General features: G+C 42.4%; 4 protein-coding genes across 5 annotated transcripts in view; 2 read left to right on the forward strand and 2 right to left on the reverse strand.

Annotated features, from left to right (window-relative positions):
* Positions 1 to 22869, forward strand: part of LOC128890105 (fork head domain-containing protein FD4) — a 115413-nt gene that overhangs the window by 32814 nt on the left and 59730 nt on the right. The window lies entirely within an intron of this gene.
* Positions 746 to 10846, reverse strand: LOC128890100 (ubiquitin carboxyl-terminal hydrolase 3-like). The gene is made up of 6 exons (XM_054148314.1): positions 9434 to 10846; positions 5432 to 5579; positions 4351 to 5143; positions 3917 to 4159; positions 3615 to 3808; positions 746 to 3056 (listed from the first exon to the last, which is right to left on the reverse strand). Exons 1-6 carry the CDS (start codon positions 9522 to 9524, stop codon positions 2894 to 2896), a joined length of 1632 nt encoding a protein of 543 aa, XP_054004289.1. The 5' UTR covers positions 9525 to 10846; the 3' UTR covers positions 746 to 2893.
* Positions 11003 to 11934, reverse strand: LOC128890115 (40S ribosomal protein S17). Its single transcript, XM_054148336.1, has 3 exons — positions 11853 to 11934; positions 11408 to 11559; positions 11003 to 11316 (listed from the first exon to the last, which is right to left on the reverse strand). Exons 1-3 carry the CDS (start codon positions 11853 to 11855, stop codon positions 11076 to 11078), a joined length of 396 nt encoding a protein of 131 aa, XP_054004311.1. The 5' UTR covers positions 11856 to 11934; the 3' UTR covers positions 11003 to 11075.
* Positions 12212 to 22869, forward strand: part of LOC128890093 (furin-like protease 2) — a 266679-nt gene continuing 256021 nt past the window's right edge. The window contains exons 1-3 of one of the 2 annotated variants that reach the window (XM_054148302.1): positions 12212 to 12556; positions 12737 to 13442; positions 19906 to 20434. In XM_054148302.1, the coding sequence (XP_054004277.1) occupies positions 20252 to 20434 (183 nt within the window). In that variant the 5' untranslated portion in view covers positions 12212 to 12556; positions 12737 to 13442; positions 19906 to 20251. The remainder of the gene's footprint in view (positions 12557 to 12736; positions 13443 to 19905; positions 20435 to 22869) is intronic. The other variant, XM_054148303.1, reaches the window with a different exon arrangement.

Genomic DNA, 22869 nt, shown 5'->3' on the forward strand with positions numbered 1-22869 from the left:
CATGATCACAGTGTATACCGGATGCATAGCTCGTTAGATAAATAGTTGAGAATTATTCGATTGATGACCGACCTTGTTACAGAGACCCCGAAAAGCATCGAGAAGGATCCTTATTCGGTGTTCTTCGTGAAAAATGTTCGAGAAACACCTGAGACGTCTGGCAGACTGTCCTTGCCGAAGGATGAACCCAAGCAAGGTGGTTCGACGAATAAGAGAAATCGAGTCAAATTTCGCGGGAGTCCTGTAGGTGTGATCTCGGAAGTGACCAACGAAAACGTCCATAAAGAACCAATTAAAAGTAGAAACTTTGAGAGTACTAGGACCAACAGAAACGCGCAAAGCGGTTGTCTTTGCCTGCGGTTTTGTCGAATGATTATGCCTGATTCACTTGGTTCAGTTTTCAAATACCGATCGAGGATAAAACGTGGCAGTAGCTCTCCGATAAAGAAGAAAGTACGTCTAACGTTGAAGAGACGGAAGGGATGATGATCATTTACTGTTGTTCCTTGCGTTTCTTTTGCTATTGTAATATCAAGACAAAGTGTCTTCTTTGTCTTCTGTACATAATCGTGTTAATTTTAAGTTTTTGTCCTGACCTTTACCAGACCTCTGTTTGTATATACATACACGTATGTGATGATAGCTGTTGTAACGACCTTCCAATCGATTTCAAACATCGGTTACGTTGAGAATGCCCTTGCAATGATTAAAAAACTGTTCTTATCTTTAATAATAAAATCATGAATACTTGCTAACAGAAGTCTATATTCAAAATCAACAACACGAGTCGTGATAAATAAAGTGTATGCCGTCGTTCATATTCTTTATTTATACGTCGTTCGTACATATCTCATTTATTCTCAATAATAGTGTTGCACGCTTACTTCCATCTTTGTTCTTTTTTTTTTTTTTGTCTTCTTTTCTATTTTCATTTTTATTTCATACGAGTGAGAGTCTTTTACCGAAGATGCGCATTATCGAGTTCTTTTTTTATCGCCTTAATAAAGCGTTTCTTCGCTACGCTTTTAACTTATTATCGTTACCATTATAGAAAAAATAAGTCTTTAAATAATCACATAAGAGTCGCCGAGCCGGTTGAGAATCGTGGGTGAAGGGAAAAAGAGAGAACGTGTTTTGTATACATACATATTGTATACCATGCATGCATACGTGTATTTTGTCAACACACACATGTAAACGATTTCGTGTATATGTAAGTTTCGCGATGCTCGTGTGTGTGGTCGTGTGTGTATGGACGTGTGTGTCTGTGTATGAGCGTATCGTCGTGTGGTTTAAGTATCCAAGGAATAAGGTAACATTGTTTTCTGAAGTAACAGAGTTGATTGGCTCTATATGGTATTTTCGTTTATACCAGCTCTCTCGAAACAACGATGTCGCGCTAAGCCTAGAAAAAATCTATCTACCGAGAAGACCAGTCGTTTTCGCGTTAAAACTATACGAGGTACGCGTTATACGCGTTATTCCGCTACACGACTCAGAGGAGCTTTAATCGATTCGATGAAGGGAGGTGGTCAATGACCACCGAGACACCGGCGAAAAGGAGCATAAAGAAAATCAACGCTAAAGGCAATCGCGTTTCCGCGTTCTGCCTCGTGTACTCTTTTTTCCGGTGTTTCTAAAAAAGGAGAGGAAGCTCAGTCCCGCGGCATATGCCCCTACATGTTCACGCGCGTATACAGAGAGAAGCGATCAACACGCATGACGTCGTACATCGGTAATGGTATTTTTGTCTACCGTAGAGCAGAGATGAGCAACAATTCTTGTTTAACATGGAGGCTTTTGGGTGTAAGCCGTGTCCTTTCGATAACGCACGAATGAAACGAATAAAAACTGATTCGTCCAATTGTTCATTCGAATAAACAATGTTGAGAAAACATATCTCATTGCTATTTGTCTATTATTCCGGTGAAAATTTGCCCATCTGTGCCATAGAGGGGCTACATCGAAACGCTTGGTTATATATCGTATAGTCGCTAACTGTATACAGACCCTATAGCAGGATGGATCAGACAAAACGTTTGGTCCTATCCTCGCGCTTACAGGGACCTCATAAGTAAACAAAATACACAAGTTGTATGAAATAAGGAGAACATACAAGGTCTCTCACCTAACAGAACTGCCTGAAATATTTTCCCTATTCTATATAATTGCTAAGTTACATAGATGACATGTGTTCGCTACCTTATCTTCTCATTGTCTCATCCCTGTACAACAAAAACGAGGCAGATCCACCATATTTCTTAAATATAGAAAGTATTATTATATTTCAGACGATGAAGTTAAGTGGAACACCTTGCATCAAGTAAAGTAGAACCCAGTAGTCAGGGTCGGCTGTGTAATCTTTTGAGTCCAATACAAAAATAAACATATCAATTTCGATTACCGTATTATATCAATATGAAATGAAATTACGTCTATGAAGCCGACCCTGCTGATAGTCATCCATTTGCGGACAATTAATATTTGTTTCGCTCCGAACGACAGAAAGGGCAAACTTAAATCGATTTCCGGTGTTATGCTCGTGTATCGTGCTAATCGCCATCGCACGCGTGTGCCAAATTACTGTACGATATCGAGCACATTAGAAATCTACCTAATCTTAAAATTCAATCCTATCGCTTGTCGTAACGAAACATAATTTCTATATACAAATCTACTTAACCATGTTATTTAATTAATCGTCTGGAACAGATGAATAAAGCTTACTTCCTTCCTCTTTTAGAAACCCCGAAACAGCGTGTCTCTCGTTTGGCCGTTTGCTGTATGCACCGTTCAGCTTTTTATTCGAATTATCTTACGTCTTGTTCGCTCGCTCGTCGCCATCGTCGTCAAAGCTCGCACCATCGGGACGGGACTGGCTGGGGAAACGACGTCACAAGGGGGGTGGAATGGAAAACTCTTTTCGCACGTAGAACAGAATATAAGGTTTACACTTAGCGACTGCGTCTGTGGTTGCTGGTCGTACAGAGCTATCGTTAAAGTGAAACCATTGTCCATCGTGAACAGCGAAGGCAGTGTAATGTCCAGTTCCAGCACTAAAATAAATCAACATGTATCGTCAAAGAAGGTACGATTATTATACAATGTAAAGGAAAGAAACTTTTAGAATGTAAGAGTAGCAGAAGTATATAATATTCATATGTGCATGATTTCCACTTGAAATAAATCGTAAAATAGATCGCGAACTGAAAGTAAGGTTAACCGGCAACGTTTTATTTTCCTGAAAAGGCATACATATATTTTTATGAATATTGTTTTAGATGTATAATTATGCTTAATCGTGCGTTCATAGTACATATGTACTATTATGTACAGTACATATGGACTGCTGTAAATTTAAATACGTATTTACGTAGATTAGGTTTAGGAATGACATTTAAACTGCAACTCGTCCCATTGCTCGTTTGTGTTGTAGTATTATTATTATTATTATTATTATTATTATTATTATTATTAGCCTTAAAGGTATTTCATACTTAATCAAAATTATTTTTTAATATCACGGACCATCTGCATATTCAATTTTCAGAACAGACAACTTCAACCAATAGGATACCCCTTGAGAGTGACTGTAAAAATGATGCCAAACATACCCTGAACCATGGTGCACAATAACAGCAGCTAAGTCATACAGGTGACTATTTGAAGCACCCAACTTTGTTCCACTCATGCCACGAACAGTAAATGCAGACATATCGAGTGACTTCATCGGGAAATCCACTTGTGTATCCACCTTGGAGCGGTAAGAGTTGCACCACCTAAATCTTTTAATGTGAAGGCACAACACCTAAAATGAAGTTTCAGCATCAACCTCAATTGGAACCATCCACAAAATGTAACATCATGACTGTACCGAGTATTATTAATATTTTTTATAAAATAGATTGCTACTAACATTAGGCAGCCTGTGTATCCAGAACCTCTTGGTGGACCTTTGTTTTCCCATGCAGTTGTCGCAAAAGTAGAGCTCGCTATCGGCCAATTCCTCGTCTTTGAAGAATCTTGTCAGACTGTACGTGAGGCTGCAAACCTCTTCCTGTTCTTTCGTTCGTCTTTGCAGTCTGTCCGGTATATCCAATGAGAGATCCTGGAAGGGCTCGTGCGTCTTGGAATCTGTACGGCAGTTCATGCAATGGACCTGCGCGAGGAAACGCGATCCATAATTCGTCCGCGCTTCTCCCAAGAAGAAAATGAATAAAATGACTTTCCAAAAGAATGTTCATCGAGAAAAGACAACTCCCACCCGTCGTTTCGTACACAAGAATAATAAAATGCGACCGTTAACGTATCGAACATTGAAAATTTTTGTCGGACGATGCGGCGACTTACCACACTAAGAAGAGTGCCTCCGAACACAGCCGTGACGATGCTTTGCTTGCCGCGCAGACCTAGGGGCTCGTGTCCTAGTCTGGGCAGCAATTGCAACAGCTCCGTGTGTAGTCTATCGAGCATGTAGGTAAGAAACTCGTGGGCATCTTGCTGTTGGTAGCCCCGAAATCTTGGCACGACTTTCCAGATGACGAGGAAAAGACATTCGGGTGAGATCGCCTGGCCGTTCGAACCGCCGAGATTCAAGCCTAGAAGAACCTTTCTGAGCTCTTCGGCGAGCAAGGCGTCGCTCATGCTCAACTCTTTCGCCCGGCCAGGTGTGACGATACGACCCCTGTGAGTGGGTGATTCGTCGAAAGGTATACCCTCGAGACACGGCATCTGCGTGAGGTACTCGCAAAAGTGGCTGATGTTGTTGAACGATTGCAACACGACGTTCATGAAGCAGGTGTTTCCGAGATTTCTTAGACCGACGACCTTCTTCTCTTTGGTTATCTTGGAGCTCCTACGCTTAGTCGCCGGCCGATTGTCCCCACTCGTCCCATCCAGTGAATGTAGCCTCTTCCGTGCCGTCCTCGGTCGAAGGTTCCTCACGACCACTTCCGCTTTCCACAGGGCGTCCGCGTCGTTGTCGTTGTCGCTGTTCTCTCTCCTCGAGGATGGCGTCGTAGACGGTGACGTGTTCCAATTTTCCTCGTTCTCTTTGTGTTCATCCTTGCGGAAAGTGACGCGACGTATCTTCTCGATTTGTCCGTTCGTCGTGTCGTTAACGACGTACTCGTCGCACATGTAACTGAAAGCACATTTTTCGATCAGCAATGGAAGTTCAGGGTTGAAAGATAACAGGAAGATAGGTAGGAGGTACGCGGCTCCTAAGAGTACGCATGCTGGTTATTGTTTATTTAAACTGACAAGGTAAGATTATTGTTTCATTTCGTTTCGTTATCTGCTTTCTAAAGGTTTTGTCTGTTTCAGGTATTTTACAGTTCTTACATATAGTACTTGTCGTTGACTCTGTGGAATATATTTGGAAAGAGTATATTCTGTAACCGTTTTTCTAGAATCGAAGGGTTCGACTTACCAGAATACTGCCAGGTTCTCACAGTCGATGCAAACAGAGTGTTGAGTATTTTGTTCGTGATGCTGTAGAGCATGGCCCGACACGAATCTTCCGCAGTGAACGGCTCCGCAGTAGAGACAGAGCCACGTACTTTTCTCGGTGCCGCATACTACAATAATAAAATAGCGATTATTTGAACGGATTTCGAGAGTTTATAACAACAATCAATCGACTAGTTTCTAAGGACAGTCTGGAGTCTTTGATAAACAAATACAGGGTTCGAGATGGTTCATCGTTACGAATTAACGCAAATTCCAAAACGGTGCACCATCATTTTGGTTCACCTCGGCTTACGTAAGTCTCAAGAGAGAGCGTAAAACCAGGGTGAATGGATGGAAGGCTGTTCGACACACCCCCGTCGCAGTCGATCGATCGCGAAATGTCTCGCACTTCTATCGAGTTTGAGATTTGCACACTGCATTTTTTTATGCGTTTCTGCTTGGTACAGAGTGCAGGGCTCGAAAGTAATCGTTCTTTGAATTTAGGTTCGGTATCCTTGAAAATAGCGTACTTGAATAACATCGAAAATCGATGTCAATTGGTTAAATTGTTCATGAACCATCGAACACGTCAATTTGAAAAATGTGGAGCAAAGATGAACGCACGTAAAGTTTTGCGTAGGGCACCTGAAATAACAAACTGCGACGAATTGGACCTACGTCAGAGTAATAATTTATGTGAATAATGAAATGAGTCATTAGTATAATACGTTACAGTTACGTGTTAGAAGTACGTAGATGTTTTCTAACAGGTGACACGATTGGTAAGCGATGGATCCGAACAAAAAACAAATGAGACGAAAATGTGGAGTGACATTTTTTGGTACGAATCTTCATTTCTGAATAAATCAATGACGAGCATTCGTCGAGTACGCATGCACTTACACATAATCTCACACCTACGTCAAACAGATATCACTGCAGTGACTTTATTGTTGTTTCAATTTATTATATTAGAACGCATCTGGGGAATCGATGGACGTCATTTAAGTACAGATCTCGCAGATGTTTTCTCTTCGAATTCCTAACGATTTGTTTCCGTATGTTTATACGTTACGTTGCCTGATGTAAAACTATTTTTAGATGATGATATAAACATTGTACAGTGCGATAGAAAAAAAGAGGTAAAAGTTCTACAGAAAAAAACGTTATGACTGCTTGAAAATTGAGATGTTGGTTGCCCGCACGAAAAGTGCGAACTGTAATACGATCATCTGGAAGGTCGTTTCGAGGTAGATATACGTTTATTTCGCAATCATTCATAAGAAATGGTAATGCTTAAATTCTATTGAAAATATACATATGCTTGGAAAATATACATGAACGTATCGATGAAATTTAACTATACGTATTCCATAGGTCGAGAGTGTACTGCGATAAGTTTGTCAATGCTTGTGCGTTGCAAAAGAAAAAACTGGAAAACTGGAAAAAAAAGAGATCCGAAAGTGTAACCAAAGATATAGTCAAACGAGGTACGCATCTCTCCTTCGTTCCCTCGACTACTTTGGCCACCTTTCCATCTCTTTTCGCCTTGGTAACGAACGATTCGATTCGCCACGCCTACTGCACTTTTGCGTTCTTCAAGAATTTTGCGACGCATTGTTCGCGCAATGCACTAGATGAAGAGGAACGATCGACGAACGCAGAGGAGCGGTCCACTAGGCGCGAAAAAGGAAGGCAAGAAAGAAAAAAAATTTGTTCGAGCAATGTCACACTCGTATCGAGGCATCCGATTAGCAACGACGCCGTTATCGATTTTGCAACGTCGTACCCGAACCAGCTTGCAGCGCAGGAAAAGAGAGGCAGAAGAGGGGGAGAGGGAAGGTGTGGAACATGGGGTTCTTTTATAGCCCACGAGGGACGATTTTTCTCCTGTGCGACTCGTGGCGAGCAGCTTGGTAATTCTTACCAGCGTCGCTGCTCGCGAGAGACCACGGGGATATTTAAATTGATCTCGCAACTTGGATACGTTGCGATTCGTCGAGCGTGAACGATCTCTCGAGAGTAACGGTTGCAGACGACGAGTATCCAATAGAATTGTTTGAAACGTGTACGTATTCGCCATGTGTACCATCCGATCAAGTCAGGAAATCGACCATAATCTGAACGAGTTGAGCAATCGAACGTTCGCGAAAAAAAATCTTCCGCCTGACTCATCGTTGCTAGAGTACACTTCTGAAATGTTCTACGACTCTCTCCTCGACTATTTGTCTCGTTCCTCTGTTCCCCCACTCTTCTCGATTTTCTCTTTCTCCTTCCACACCAGTGGCGTAAGCAGAAATTCGAGGGACCAGCGTGCAAAAAACTTACGGCCTGTGCGCTTCTACAGGAAAGTTATTCCTTTCCTCTAGATCTGTTATGATGTTACAAGAGGATACAGCGGAATTTTTCACTAGAATTTTTTATCTAGATGATAATATTTCCCATCCCTGCTACGCACACGCTGCGTACCCTTACTTACGTCACTGCTTCTCACAGACACATCGAGCAAGATGGATATGTTTGGCGAAATTCATGTTCGTTTCTATTTCAAGGGTTACTCGAACGTTGAAAATCATATGGCGGAATAAACCGTGTTTCTTATTTACGTCATACGATCGACTCTTCTCGGACCTTCTCCACGGTTAAACGAGTCGAATCTCCACGTTTCGCAAAATCCGTTCAAGAGCGTGTCGATTGTAAGATACTTCTTCTGGACAGTTCTACCATAAGAGGTCGCTAAAAGAGAAAAGTCGCAATAGCTCAAATATCATCTACGAGTTCGCAAAGAACATTTGAATGTCGAATGGAGCTCGAAGAAAGAGGGGATTTAATGAGGAACAATAAAAGTATTGCGAATATTTTGGATAAATATAGTACTAGAGGCTGTGCAAACTGCAAAGAGAAAGGATAAAGACTGTCTGCGAAGGAGGAGAAAGCACATCGGAAATAAGGGTGAAACTATAAGGCAGCCTACAAGGCTGACATTTTTTCACCGATTTCGCATCTCCCGGCCAATGTATCTCGAGGAATCTCGGAGCAAGTCGCCGAGTGGAGATGGATAAAATAACGAAGAAAAACGAAAAACGGGTATATGTCCAAGAATCGACGAACACGTTTATCTGGCGAGTTCTAATGACAGATCTCGGGCCAGCTGATTAGTGCCGTCTGGTATTGATTTTCCAATGACGGCCGCGCCGCATACTGAGAACTCCCAGCAGGACGATGCACACAGCGCACGTCCACGACGCTCTTGTTCGGTCCGTAGAGAAACACCCATGAACGAAGGCACACACACACACACACACACATACACATACATACCAACTATATTTCGCACATATACGTATACTTCAAGGAGTGGACTTTCACGTACACCAACACACGCGCGTTCAACTTACTCGTATTTGCAAGTACGGACACATGTACACACACTCGCGTTTATATCGCGAAGAGGCACGTATATAATCGCACGATGAGTTCGATCCGCGATACACACGAACGAAGCACGTAGAGTTGTGCGTCTAGCCAAGTATCATCGATACCGTGTATATCAACTGTGAAAACAAAACTGATGTAAACCGTACGCGTTGTACCTTATTGCGAAATATGCGTTAGTTTTTAAAGGGAAAATAGAAATGGTTCGCTTCGTCTTGTCGACTACGACGGCTCAAGGCCGCGAGAGGAACGGCCGGGGCCTCGGTCATGAGAGGTAAAGAAGGAAAGAGCAACGTGAGGAACGAAGAAGGAGTAACGGATAAAGAACGCAGAAGAAAAGAGAGTAAAGGAAAATGGGAGACAATAGAGCGAAGGAAAGATCGAGATCGAGCGGCTAGGAAGAACGATCTGCAAAATAGAACTCAACCTGCGAAGAAAGGATCGGGTCAGAGGAATAGAGAGATTAGAGGCCCAGGGTTCCAGCCTCGAACGTAAGCTCCTCGAAGCTACTGTAAGAATAAAGGTCTGGGTTTTTGTGGGGTCCTACCTGCACAGACGAACGGTAGATCCTTTGTACAGCTTGCTTCTACGTCGTTACCACCGAATTGGACGCTTTGAGCAAGATGTGGACACTCCATGTTTTCCTAGGCACGACTCCACGGGGCCCTCGTGGCCCCTTCTTCGGCGAGTGCCTGCGTATGTACGTGCCTGCGTTTACAACGTGATCTTTCTGTCTCTCTCTCTCTTTGGGCAAAGGAGAGCTGTGGCAGGCAGAGGGATGGGGTGGGAATGATATAAAGAAATCGGGGTACGCTCGGTGCCCCGTAATATCCGTCACATAGCGCGAAAAGGGTACTTATTCGTTGTCCTTAACGAAAAAGAAAGGATGCAACTGATCTCGATGCGCAACGACGACGGACTGAGGAAAACGAGCAGACCGAAAAGAGCAGCGGAGCGCCCGACTGGCCCCGACTACCGACCGAACGCAACCGAGCTGCGTCGGGCTCGGTTCTGCGGTGGTCGGGCTACCTCCAGAGTCACAGACCACTAATAGTCGACTGACTCGCCGGTTGTACAGTCTCTCCTCCCTGCTCCCGAGAGTTCCAACATTCGCAGGCGTGCGATTACAACTACTCTCTTCGTTCCTCTCACTCTTTCTCCCGAACCTCGCTCGGTTGGCCAGGTTGTGCTAGGCTACCTAGCCTTGGATCGTGTTAGGTCGCGCAGTCTCCGAACAAGTTCCCAGGTCCGGCTCAAGCATGTGGGCGCCACTTGGGCGTTATTCCAATAATTTCCAAGCAATCTTCATCTAGATACTTATCTACAACACACTTTCGCTCGGGTAATACATCTGTGAGTAGGCATTATTCGTTAGCCGCGGTACTCGTCGGTGACGAATACAGTTTTATCTAGATAAAGAATTACTCGTTATCTAAAAAAAAATTGTACCCAACGCTGGTGGGAGCTTCGGAAGGGCGACGCATTTCACCATAATACGGACGCGGACGTATCGAGCGTGGTTTCTTGCGAAATATTTAAGGTTGCAGAAAGTATTAGACACGGAATCCTATCATCCTGACATTCGAGTCGGAGGAAAGCGTATCGTTGACGAATTCGATATCGAAGGATAGTATTGCGATACTTGTATATTTCAAAACGAATCCTGAAAGAAAAAGACAAACGGGACATTCACTGGATCTGTTATATGACGGACTAAAAACTGGTGGTGGAAGTTAAAAGAAAAAAAGACAAGAAATTGAACTATGTCACGATCTCACTCACTTTTTTTGTTGGGATAGGAAATAATATTGTAGCTCTATTCCGAGAATCGACGAGGTCAATAACTTGCCAAGTAGCTTTAAACATTTAATATCGCGATAATTAATGATTCGTACCTAGATAATATTATCTACGATATAAAAAAAGTTAAATGGCGTATTTGCATTAGTAATACATTTAATAACGCGTAATAATACTGTACATACGTCAACTTTTTCTAATCGTCGACAATCAAAATGGCTGAATTTTACGCATGCGTATTCCGATATTATCGAAAAAATATACGATAATGTGAAAATAAATATAATATGGTAGATAAACATAAAAGGAATATGAATTGTTTAGAATGTCAGCCTGCAATTTTATTGAAAAATGCAATGCTAGCAATCTTATTTAATACAAAGAATATTTTAAGAACGCCTGCTATATGGTGGTAGTTGAGATTGTGTGAGTTGGAGACCTGGAATGTTATTGAATCCAAGCATTTGTAACATTTCCTTAGTTTCTGGATCAACCTCGATGATATCGTGTTCCAGAGCAGAGACTTCGGGAACATAGTTGTCACGGCGTTCCCTCTCTTCTTCTTGCAATTTGATGGAAATACCACGGACCTGACTGTGTCTAAGACGCTTCATCAAATGCGTGACAAATCTGGTTCACAAACGTTAGAACGAACAGGTTACGAAATCAACGATTTAATTAATATACGACAAGGAAAGTACATTTTTAAAAAGGTACTTACCCAGCGATTTTGTTTCGCAAAGATTTACTCGGAATAATAGCTATTTCTTCGCATATCCTTTTATTTGTATGGAAGTCCATAGTCAATCGAGTATAGTATTTCTCGATGATGAGCTTGGCGGCCTTTTTGACCGTCTTGGTCCTGACGCGACTCTAGAATGATAAATATTCAAATTTTATACTCACGCATCTCTTAGATTAAACATCGTTTTCGCTCCTTTGTCACGTGTACAAAAAATATTCCAAGAACACTAGTTACACTTGCACATAACCTCAAACTTTGATATACAAATAGTTAACTGTTATATTGATTTATCCAGTAAATGTTTTAACTTTGGTATTTAATATATTTATTAACGTGTAGTTATGCAATTCGTTTCTAAATTTAACGACGGATTTCTACGATTTTCCTCGATTATTATTAGAATATATCGAAACATACGCACCATGATGGCTAGTGTACCGGAAAAGACATAAACCAAGATGGAAGAGAGATACTACCGCCACGTAACTATCAACAGGAGCGGCCATGCAAAGAATTAAATTAGGCTAGAGACATCTATAGATGGTTATGGTTTTTAGAAATTTCGTTTATATACAGATGGTAATGCGGATGAACAGAACACGAAACTAAAACTGATAGATAAATAATAGTTATTTATTAATTGTTACGCGAAATAATGTGACAGTATCATCAAACAATCGTTACTTATATTTCCAGAATAAACCGTTACCTGTGCAGTAACGTATCGTTGCAATTGAGTACACTAGGTGGCACTAGCGACACGGATACAATAAGCAAAACAATATGGACGTCAGTGACTCAAAACATGTCGCGCGTTGCGCTTCAGGGTGATAGAACAAGCTTAAACTGGTTTCTTTTTCACGTTTCGCGAGTGACATTAGGTTTCTTTGAATGTGCGAACGTTTTCGATCAGGAATCATCGTTTATTTTCGACGGAGTATCCGTAGAATGTCAGAAAATTGCGAATGCTAGGTGACAACTGCAAGTGGTCTGCTTTGGAGTAGTGAGAAGGGGTAAAAATACAGGGCCGCCTTTACGTGAGAGCAAACGGAGTACCGCGTCGGGGCGCCTATTGCCAGAGATGTTTCAACGATAAAGAAAACAGAAATTCGAAAAATGAATAAAGTATACCTAGATGTTAAATAATAAATCAGTTATTTTGGACTAACAATTATTAATTTTCCAAACTTAAAAACAAGGAAAATTATTTGTTGAAAAGTCTACGTATTATATTTTGTTCCAAAGGAGTTGCTTAAACCTCGAAAACTCAGGTTTCCTTTAAATTTCACCTTTAATATGTTTTAGAATGAGGCGTCTAAATCGGAAGTTGAATTTTCGCGCTGATACCTCTGGCGTCCAGCCTGGAGAGACACGTGGCGGCAGCACCGTACATTTAAAGAGAACATTTAAAGGGAAAGTACGAGAGAGAGAGGAGAGCTGAATGCTGTGATGAGACGAAGATAGGGCGATGAGAGTGAGATCATACCATATTGCCAGCGCCGCGGTGCGAGAAAGACCGGTGATTTCGTTCAACTACACACGGTAGTCGGTGTTTGGCCACGAGAGCGGGATAGTCGAGTTAGAGATGAAGAAGGATAACGGATAGCGAGAAGGAGGGCAGACTTGCGAGGGAGAGGCGACGAGTTTGTTTATCGCCTTGGTGAACGGCGAGAGCAGTCAGTGCGGTGCTACACTTGGCCTGTAGTGGTTGGGACGATTGGTGGTAGCTCGGTTCGTATGTTCGGTCTTGTTCTTTTGACAATTTGTACTTGGAAAAGTTGTGCGCGGGTGGCCACGTCGTGTGTTCCGCGTCGCGCACATGTCAGCGTCGGTTTAACATCGCCCGTAGACCCGGTGCCCTGAAGAGCATGCCGCTAACCATTGCCAAAACATAGTCGTTCAGTGTATCGTGTGCCAAAGATCGGTGACATTCGTGTCATACCCCAGCAAAGATCGTTTGGAATTTCACCAACATCGTGGGAAGAACCCGCATCGCCGTAATATTTAAAAGGTAAGCGTGGCTAACTTTCAGTAAACTTTTAGTCGTTGTTCGGTAATTACTCCAATCGTTGTAAGTCTGTATTGCCGAATAATAACCTCTTGTCACTTTTACATTAACGTCGCATTTCCATCCTAGGTATCGGTCTGTATATCTGGGTGATCGTTTTCACGGCTCTTTCTCGTGGCCTTTGTTTTAATCAGCTGACATCGCGTCCTCGTGTTCCTAGCGTCCCACGGACAGGCGAAATTCTACTCCAACATTACACGACGAATACGACTCGCGTTTAGAGATATATTTCGCGTTTGATTTCGATCGGACGGTGGGATTTTTGCATCCTCGTTAGTAAAATATATCATTGTGTAATAAAAATTTCAATTTTTATTCACAATGATTTATCTTTTATTCGTTATTTGAAATTGTAGTATTCCTGCTGTTTGAACCGAAGAGCATCGTTAGCGTGCAGACTTTTATGCATGCGAGTATTTTTGTTCTCGATGTACGTTTTGGAGGGCTTTTTGTTTTGGAGCACATTGCAAACAGAATGGGTTGTAATATTCTCTGCCTCTGCGTACATTCGCGTTGGCTTCTACATTGTTACAAAATTTTGAATATTGAGTTATGACTATATCGGCGCGATTATATCGTCGACAGTCGATGATGGAGTAGGGAGGAATCGACACAGTAGGCTCCACGTGTTTAAAACTCGCTTTGTCTCTTTGAACCTAGAATACCCTTTTAAATTAGTTGAGATGAGTATTCTGCGATAATGTCGTCGGGTTTTGTTTTTATTTGGTTAAGAATTTCGGTCGAGGCTGCTTTCTCCTCGTGAAATTTCTTGTTTCTGAATCGCTCGTGTATTGTTTCTGTGCCGGGTCACCTTTAACACGAGCTCGACGATGTTAAAGGAAAACATTTGCGGGAATTTCTCCGATGACGTGGAGGGGTCGTTGATCTCGATTCTTTCACTTTCATCGAAAATACACGCTGACCACGATTCGCATGCGAATCGTACACGAGCTCGTCGCTCGCAGTGTAGGAGAAAAAAGGCTGTGAAAGCAGCGAGCTGGCGTTGGCGTTTCGCATGGCAGCGCGTGTAATTTGGGCCAGCCGTGTGGCGTGCGAAAACTCATCGATACACGGCGTCCAACATACAGTGTCGGATGAAAGTATTGGAGCACGACGGGATATAAATGCTTATCGCTCCGAAACAAATCGAACTACAATTTTTCCCATAAAATTTCACGTATCCGCACCTCCGTGGCCAAACTACATCGCGTTTACATTTGGAAAATTCATGTTTTTCTACTCCAAGGAATTTGTTGTTTTTTTTTAGATTTTGGAGCCACGAATCGACTGTACGATTTCTTTCCAAAATTTCAATTTCGAGGTGGATGGTATAATTTTTCTGTGGATCGAAAATGTAGTAGATATTCGAACGGATAGAAAGATTTCTAGAACGTAATTACACAATTTTAATTGGACGACCAGAACCTTCAATTAGTATCGTAGCGAAAAATCAAGTTAGACCGCAAATTAAAGTAGGTGACCGTGTACATTGCCAATACTTTCGTAGCAGGTATGCGTGAAGGTTATCGATAATTCCAGCTTAAGGGTAACATGTAATGTAAACGTAAATATACATTTTTGGCAGAAAGATGTAGAATTAGCAACAAAATATTTGTTTTACGGCTGGTGAACCTACTCGAGAGCCAATTTGCACTTGCTGCCATGTAACACGTAACAAATAGGCAATTATTTTTCGAAAAAGCATGCTTGTCGACGATATAAATAATTAAATAAATAACGAACAATTCTCGGTTTTAAAAGAGTAAGTTTTATGTAGTAGTAAAAGTATAATCATATATGATAAATTGATCTCGCTTGAGTCATCTATTAATTCTAACGTTCGTCGTACGTGTACGTATACGTTTGTAACAGAAATATCATTCGCGTATGTCATTTAACAGTTCTTATGCAAAGTTAGCAATCGACATAATTGCATCGGCGATCGTCTCGTTCTTTCTCACGTAAATTTTTATGCGATTCGACTATTATTCGAGATTACGAGTTCGTTGGAAACATTCGCCAATCTCGAAAGGATTACAAAAATTTAAATAAATTAAACGTCACAGAAGAAGACGGAATTGTGGAAATAAGATATTCATTAATAATTCACGTTATAATTTATCATTTTATTTCCCTTCGCTTGGATCGTAGAATTTTCTGCTCTTCTTTACCGTAAGTCCTCTACTTACGCGGTTAATTGGTTTCACAGTATTTGGTACACAATTTTAATTTCAAAATACTCTGGTTTGCATCGATAAAACTTGTATTACTCGACTCTCTTTTCTAATCACTCGAACGGCTTCAATTAGAAATGGGGCAGCACCGAGGAGAACCTTGAAAGACATCTGTTGTTCGGAATTATAGCTGTACACGTCAAATTTACAGTGGTGGTCAACTGGTTGAAATAAATGTATCGCGTTTGGATGATAAATTAAAAGATACTGCGCACCGCAAACAGAGTAAAAGATAAATACGTGGGATAAAACGTACACGGATAAACCTGTCGCCAGCTGCATGATAAATTCCCTAACAACGAGGCAGTTTAAAAAATGATAAACAAGTGCATCGTACAAGGCAGCGGTCAACGTTCAAATAAAATGGTTACGACAAAGCAAATTGCGAGTAAGAATACATCAAAGAGTGTTACATTACGCAATGCAAAACGGAAAAGGAAGAAAAAAAAGAATCTTTAAAAGGACCGTTTGGTCAAAGACTGTGAAACTGACGGGTTCGTATTACCGCGAGCTTGGTTACGTGTAAAATAAAAAGTCCGCGAGGCACAACTATACCGTCGGTAGTAAAATCCAGCTGCCGCGTTAATTAACGGAGAAGAATTGGTCGCTTAACGCGCAGCTTTGGTTACAATATTTCCTATAATCTGTGGTAATTTCATATCAGACTTCGATCGGCTAGGTGTTTGGTTTAGGCACGTCTTATCGAGGTAACTTTTTTCTTTTTGATGGATACACGCTAAATTGCTCCGAGTTGCTCCGTAATTAGAACAGAAATATCGTGCAGCTGTTCCTCGTGGCTTACTTCACGCGACACTCTTGCATGTTACCCGCGTAATTGCAATCGACGCGGAGTTTTTATTCGGTCCCAGCATGCCTACAATAACTTTTTATCCACTGATTTGAACTTTCAAATTTGCACATTCTTGGAATCCCTTTCGGACACGCGACGATATCGAAGATCGTCCGATTAGAGAGAGAGAGAGAGCGATGGAATTGAATTAACCACACGTTAGATCGGCTTTATTGCGGTATTGTCCGTTACCGAGAATAACTTTATTTCCTTGCATCCGAGAACAAGAACCCCCGCCATTTTTCTTTGTTGATTCGACTAGCTGGAAGTTGTAGATTCGAAAGCTGCTGGCTGAACTTCAGAATGGCCTGGAAGCTCATTAAGAGAGTCGAAAAGGATCGATTTCTCTTACGTATCGACTCTTTTCGACCCTCTTAATAAGCTTAACGCCAAGTCCCGCCCAAACGGGATCACGGTTGTGGTTTCCGTGACCTTTGAATTCGACCAGTTCCGAGAACAGATGGCGATCGTTCGTAAATATCAATATTTCCAGCACGCGTTCATTAAGACTGTTTGTGTACTTTCTACTATTCCCTCGAGTTTTCACTCGTGATTCCGAAATATTCCGTTGCTTGTAACGAGTAAGGCGCGTGTTAAATTTATCGCACTTATCCGCAAGCATTGACCGTAAAACAGTTAGCCGTAAAATCCTTCTACAGTTTAATATCGCAGACCGTGTAAAATAGTGTATTTTCTTGTCGTTAGTATTACGAGCAATTGTAGCTTAAGTGCTATTTGCATAAAGCGTTGTTACGTAACGCATTGTAAGAACAGTTAGGAGAGTAGCTATTTTCTTTATTAGGGCCCGGTAGTTTCTCTTTTTAGAAATCTTCCGCGGAATGAAAAATACATTTCTTCACCGGTTCGAATTACTCTTTTCTATGTATGCTATTATTTTTGAGACATATTTGTTAGACAAAGGTTCGAAAATTGTCCGAAATTAAACTTCTAAAATTTCATAAAATTTCACACGCTACCTGGGAAACTGCTGGAGAGTGTTACGCTCTGTTTTCGGTGTTTAACTACCGATTCGCGGACGGGCGTACCATAAATTCCCGAAAAGACGTAATTACTGGATCCCATGTCCGCCGTACGTTGGCGAAAAGAAGGACGGGAAACACATCTTTCACGCGTCGTTTCAATTTCCCTGCTAAACTGTTGCGCGCAATAGCAATTTCGCGAGCGAATCCAGTTAACTCGAAGCCCTCGCGTGGAACTCGATCGGGGTTTCGCTCGTTTGGTAACTATCGACAATACGGGCTAGCGTCGACTTCTCCTTTTGGCCAGGACTCGCAGCTACTTGCCGAACTTCCGCGGATACACGCTCGCTCGAATAGAGTTCGCGATCGAAATTAGATCATCGATCGGTCGCCGCAGCGTTTCGTCGAGTGGCATCCGAATTCGAGGACAATCCCGTCAAATTCCGCCGATACAATCGCAATTCAAAACCGATTCTACTCGCGCGTTCGCTGGTGCATAGATAACGATCGTTCTTTGCTGGTGACTTGTTTGCGCGTAGTCGTGGATCTTCTTACGTAATCCCGCGTTGCATTCCCGTTTCTCTGATTGCTGTACTTCCCCGTACAACGAATGTACCGCACGTTTCGGTGTGACACCGTTCGATTTTAACGCGTCGCGCACGACCATCGTAACTTTGTAATATTTTATTCTGCAATCGGGCTTCCAACATGTCATCGGTACTGGAGTCTTTTTATCTTGGAATGCAGTTTCTTCGCGGAAAGAATATTCTCTCTGTATCGGTTCTTCGAGGAAATGGTTACGAAATACACGATAAATACAAGAAACCGTATGCTCGAACTTGCAATATTCTCTTCTCGACTGTTCCATAGTATCGGGACGAAATTGAAAGGCAACTTTTTTCCTCGAGGGCTACTCCATTTGCGAGTTATCAAGGTCATCGGTGTTTCTTTAAATAGATGATTCTAATAGTATTTCTGTCTGCCTGGGGAGCAGACGTCGCGATAGCGTACATGGAAATAGACTGCGAAGAAGCGCCTTCGTTCCGTATCACTGGACGGATAATTAACAGCTACGAGCGTAAATATAGTTGCACAGATTATTTAGAGTCTCGTCAGTGACTCCGACTATTGTGGTCAATTGATGATCTCTTTAGCGAAACGGACACATCGAGATCACGTACGTCTACTCGATCACGAAATAAATTTTGTCACGACGGAGCGAGTCTGTGAAAGAAATCGTAGACAAGTATGATCGACGGTTTGGAGTCGTCTGGAAGGAGCGCGGTTTTCTAAATTTCTTGAAATCCTGGACCGTGATATAATTGCTGGGGTTGAAATTTGAAGAACACGGAGAGGGTTGAGCTGTCCGAAGCCACGCGCGTTAACTGCAGTCTGGGTAACACGCGACCCGTGAACTGGTACGTGGTCGTGCAAAAGCAGAATACCGAGGGTCAATAGACCTCGTCCGTTCTCAACAACAGCTGCACGTGATCTTTCCAGTAGTTGTGCTAAACAGACCCCTATGACTCCGGTTTTGCGCGGCGAATAATCGATTCGACGCCATCCGCATCCCAAAAAATGGTGGTGGTGGTCTTCTTCGCGTCGGCGTCGTCGCGGAGAACGTTTTAAATTAAAGCCACGGGAATTTTTCGATTTTGTATTCGAACAGCGACGCTTAGACGTTCCACTTACCATGACTCGTTCGGTGTTTGCTCGTTGATCGACTCCAATCCCGTGAAAGTTCGCGGAGTCTAAGGAATTTCGTCGATGACTTTAATCTAGTTTTCGAAATCCTTTGGAACACGCTCTTTGCCTTTACGTGGCGAGAGAGACGAGGAGCATCGCGCGGAAGTTTTTGATTTTATTAAAAGTTTTCGTGCACGTTTTTCAAGGTTCTATACGAGGAAAATACAGGAGAAGGTTTCATCGGTTTTCAATCTTTGAGTCGGCATTTTCACCGAGTAATTGTCTCTGGTTCGTTGTAACACGATGGTTCAGCGATATCGCGAAATTCAATGGAAACAACACTGCCGAACGATACGTGGCTACCTCGAATCTGTCCATATTAATATTAGTTCTTGTGTAAATAAAATCTGCGTCTCTCTGCCGATAATAATATCGCGGTATATCCATATTATACATGTATTCCATATTTTTCACAATTAAAGTTCAGTCCTCCAGAACCCATTAGCTCGCGACACGTATTCGGAGAGGTAGGAAAATCCTCCCCGCGATAATTAGTATCACAACACCGCAAGGATCGTAGCTACGTCCTTCCGGTGTTGCGACTGGAATGTGCAGAAAAAGTAACTCGTGGTTTTCCCCGTTTCTTTTGGTTACAGATAAGGCGACCAAGGTGACCGAAATCTCGCAGTGCCGTTTCGAGCAGTCGCGTTTTAGCTTCGATTATTATCAGCCCCACCTTCTTCCCTTCCTTTTTCCATTCTCCGTTGAACCGATCCGAGACGATTCGCGGCGATGGTGTACGGAAAGTAAATGAAAATTCGCGGGACGCGTCGGATTTATCGGGAGACTTCGTTTAGTTTCGTTCGCGTCGTGTTCGCGTCGCGTTGATCCGCTCGGTAGGAAATAAATTAGAATCGCGTAACGGTGACGAACGCGCGCGATCGAGCACCGCGTCGGTAACAGTGTTATCAGAATATTCCTTGTCATTTCCCCGTCAACACGATGATCGTTAAAACGAGCTTGTTGTGCGTCCTGACGGTGATCGGTACCCTCGTGAAATCGGAACCGGGACCACGTCTGCGATCCACGCCAATCTACACCAATCAATTTGCGGTCCACGTGCCGGATGGACCGGATGCTGCCGCCGAGATCGCCTCCAAATATGGATTCGACAACTACGGACAGGTGAGTGAGAGACTCCGAGACTCCGATTAGGCTTAAGTCCGAGTTGATTTGACTGGTGCGCGGAGCTAGGTTGCAATTGGAATCGATCTGTTTCATACGTGTACTGCAAAACTGTTTTGTTTTCCGTATGTTAATTCACAATCCCTCTGTAAAGTTACCCGTCAACGTAACTACAGCGATTAGAGCGAATTTCCAAGGCTTTCAGTCGCGCGAAGTAAAACATTATTCAGGATTAGAAGTTCTTTGGAAGCTTGGAAAAGTCTCGAGAGCCTTAACAAGGCTCAACGAATTTAAGGATTGTTAAAGAGGACAGTGACGTTACACGAAAAATAACTGCGCGTAACAATTAATAATTTTATTCCGAGAGTTCTTAGAGACTCCGAAGTACTTGGAGACTTACAAATATGCTGAAACATTCGAGACTTTCGAGACTCTCGGAACTTCCAAGGACATTGAAATTCGTTAATCCTATTAAGTCTTTCAAGATTTTTCAAGACTTTCGAGAACTTCGGGTTCCGAATGGTATTGGGAACGGTTCTCGAAACTTTCGTTTCGCGTCGAAGGTGCCGAATCGTCGTAGTTCGTTATCTCCTTTACGAGTATGTATTCGAGATGTGAATTAAAAATCCAAGAGTATGCATCCGTGTGCAGCGATCGCATTTCCCGAGGAGTTACGCACGCTGTATACACTCGCGATAATTAAAAACGTCGCGATTAATTGACCATTCGTAGAAGTTTTCTCATTACCATCACCGCCGGGTCTCCGTAACCTAACAATTTGCAATTAAACGCGTAATTCGAGCACCGCACTCGCGCGCGTTAAATTCGCCGTATCGTTTTATCGCGGTAATCAGATTCATTATAAAACTTTTACAGTGATCGCCTCGGATTGACATAGTTTCCTAATGGGTCTCGGCGCGGTTTTACTTTCGCGTGATTCAAGTTTAATGTTCGCTCCATCGCGATACCGCGTATTACAGAAACTTCCAGGACATTGTAGCCATTTCACAGTCGCGAGTGTTTTTAATGGTCAGGTAGCGAGGGCACGATGCAGCTTCGATAAAAAAAAACAGTCCTTTCGAGATTGAACTCGCCGCCTTATCGTTGCGTTACGTCCCGCGAATCGCTGTAAAAATTACACGGCGGAACTAGTTAACGTTGGAATGAATAAAGGCTCAGAAACTACTTGCAATTATCGTTACACTAATTTGCTGCGTATCGAATAAGATCGTAAATTTCAGTTTTCCCGAGTATTAATTACAACAAAATTTTATCAGGACTTTGGCGAGATTTTTTTTCTATGGAAATGAGTCGAAACGCGGCCCCGTTTCGTCTAATTTGCATACCTCGAGCGATATCGCGAGAAACGCACGCCAAACACGTGTAATTAAAAGTAATCCGTGCGAAGTCGTGTTTGGTCTTGTTTTTATCGGACGAGCATTGCCAATCCAAAATTACTTTGCTAGCGAAATAGAATTAATTTTCATCCAGCCACGTTTGCACACGAGTTTCAACGAGGAGGACGAGCGGTACTCGTGCTATGTAGATCACGTGCAAACGTTACGATCCACTGATATGTCACTCAGAGTGTCTCTTTGTATGCAAAGTTGTGCAAACCAGAAAGCTTCCCCCGCAGTTCTTGAGATTTCGGACATTTTACGTGACTGTCTTCGAGAGTTATCCCGATGTTTGAGCAAGTTCGCGTTGTCTCGAACTTGTAAACGTTACGCAGAATGTCGAATCGGACATTCTCGTCAGACCGTAACGAAGGTCAAACTATCGTCCGCGTAAGTAGCGCAAAGTACCGAATGCAAAGTACCTACTAAGTCCATTCGATGGCCGTCACCGAGTCCGAAGTTTCTGAATGCTTAAAGGCCATTACGAGAACCGAAGTGTTCTTTCTCGTAGCTCGGGGAATTCTGCTTGCTCGTCCTCAACCTCCGTCAGTTTGATTTTCCCTGTTAAAGACCTCTGCTGCAGTGAAATTTATTAAAAGTTTCGGAGATGTATTGAAACTGTTAACAGCGCTATGCACATACTCGACCACTCTCAATCGAGAACGTTAACGAATACTATATGTAACTTAACTCGTAGACCGTCCAATTAGAGAGCAAAGACAATTTAATTACCTTGCTCCTGGGGAAGTGCTACGTTTGCTGTATACGTATCGTTTTACGAACACGCGCACTCTTACGGTCCACAAGTTGTAAAATATTCGTGCGCTTTACGAGTTCGTAAAGAGGCAGGAAGAAGTGCATCGAATTAAAAAATTCGTGCCTTTTACGAGTTCGTAACGAATGCACGAGATTGTAAAAAGTTGAAAATTTCTATATTTTACGAATTTATAACGAGAAAGTTGTAAAAGCGTACAAGTTTCTTTTTCCTTCGAGTGCTTTATATTTTAATATTTTTTTTTTTATCCAGAATGATTCGCC

Source organism: Hylaeus anthracinus, unplaced genomic scaffold (genome assembly GCF_026225885.1).
Source record: "Hylaeus anthracinus isolate JK02 unplaced genomic scaffold, UHH_iyHylAnth1.0_haploid 12000, whole genome shotgun sequence".
Lineage (NCBI taxonomy): Eukaryota > Metazoa > Arthropoda > Insecta > Hymenoptera > Colletidae > Hylaeus > Hylaeus anthracinus.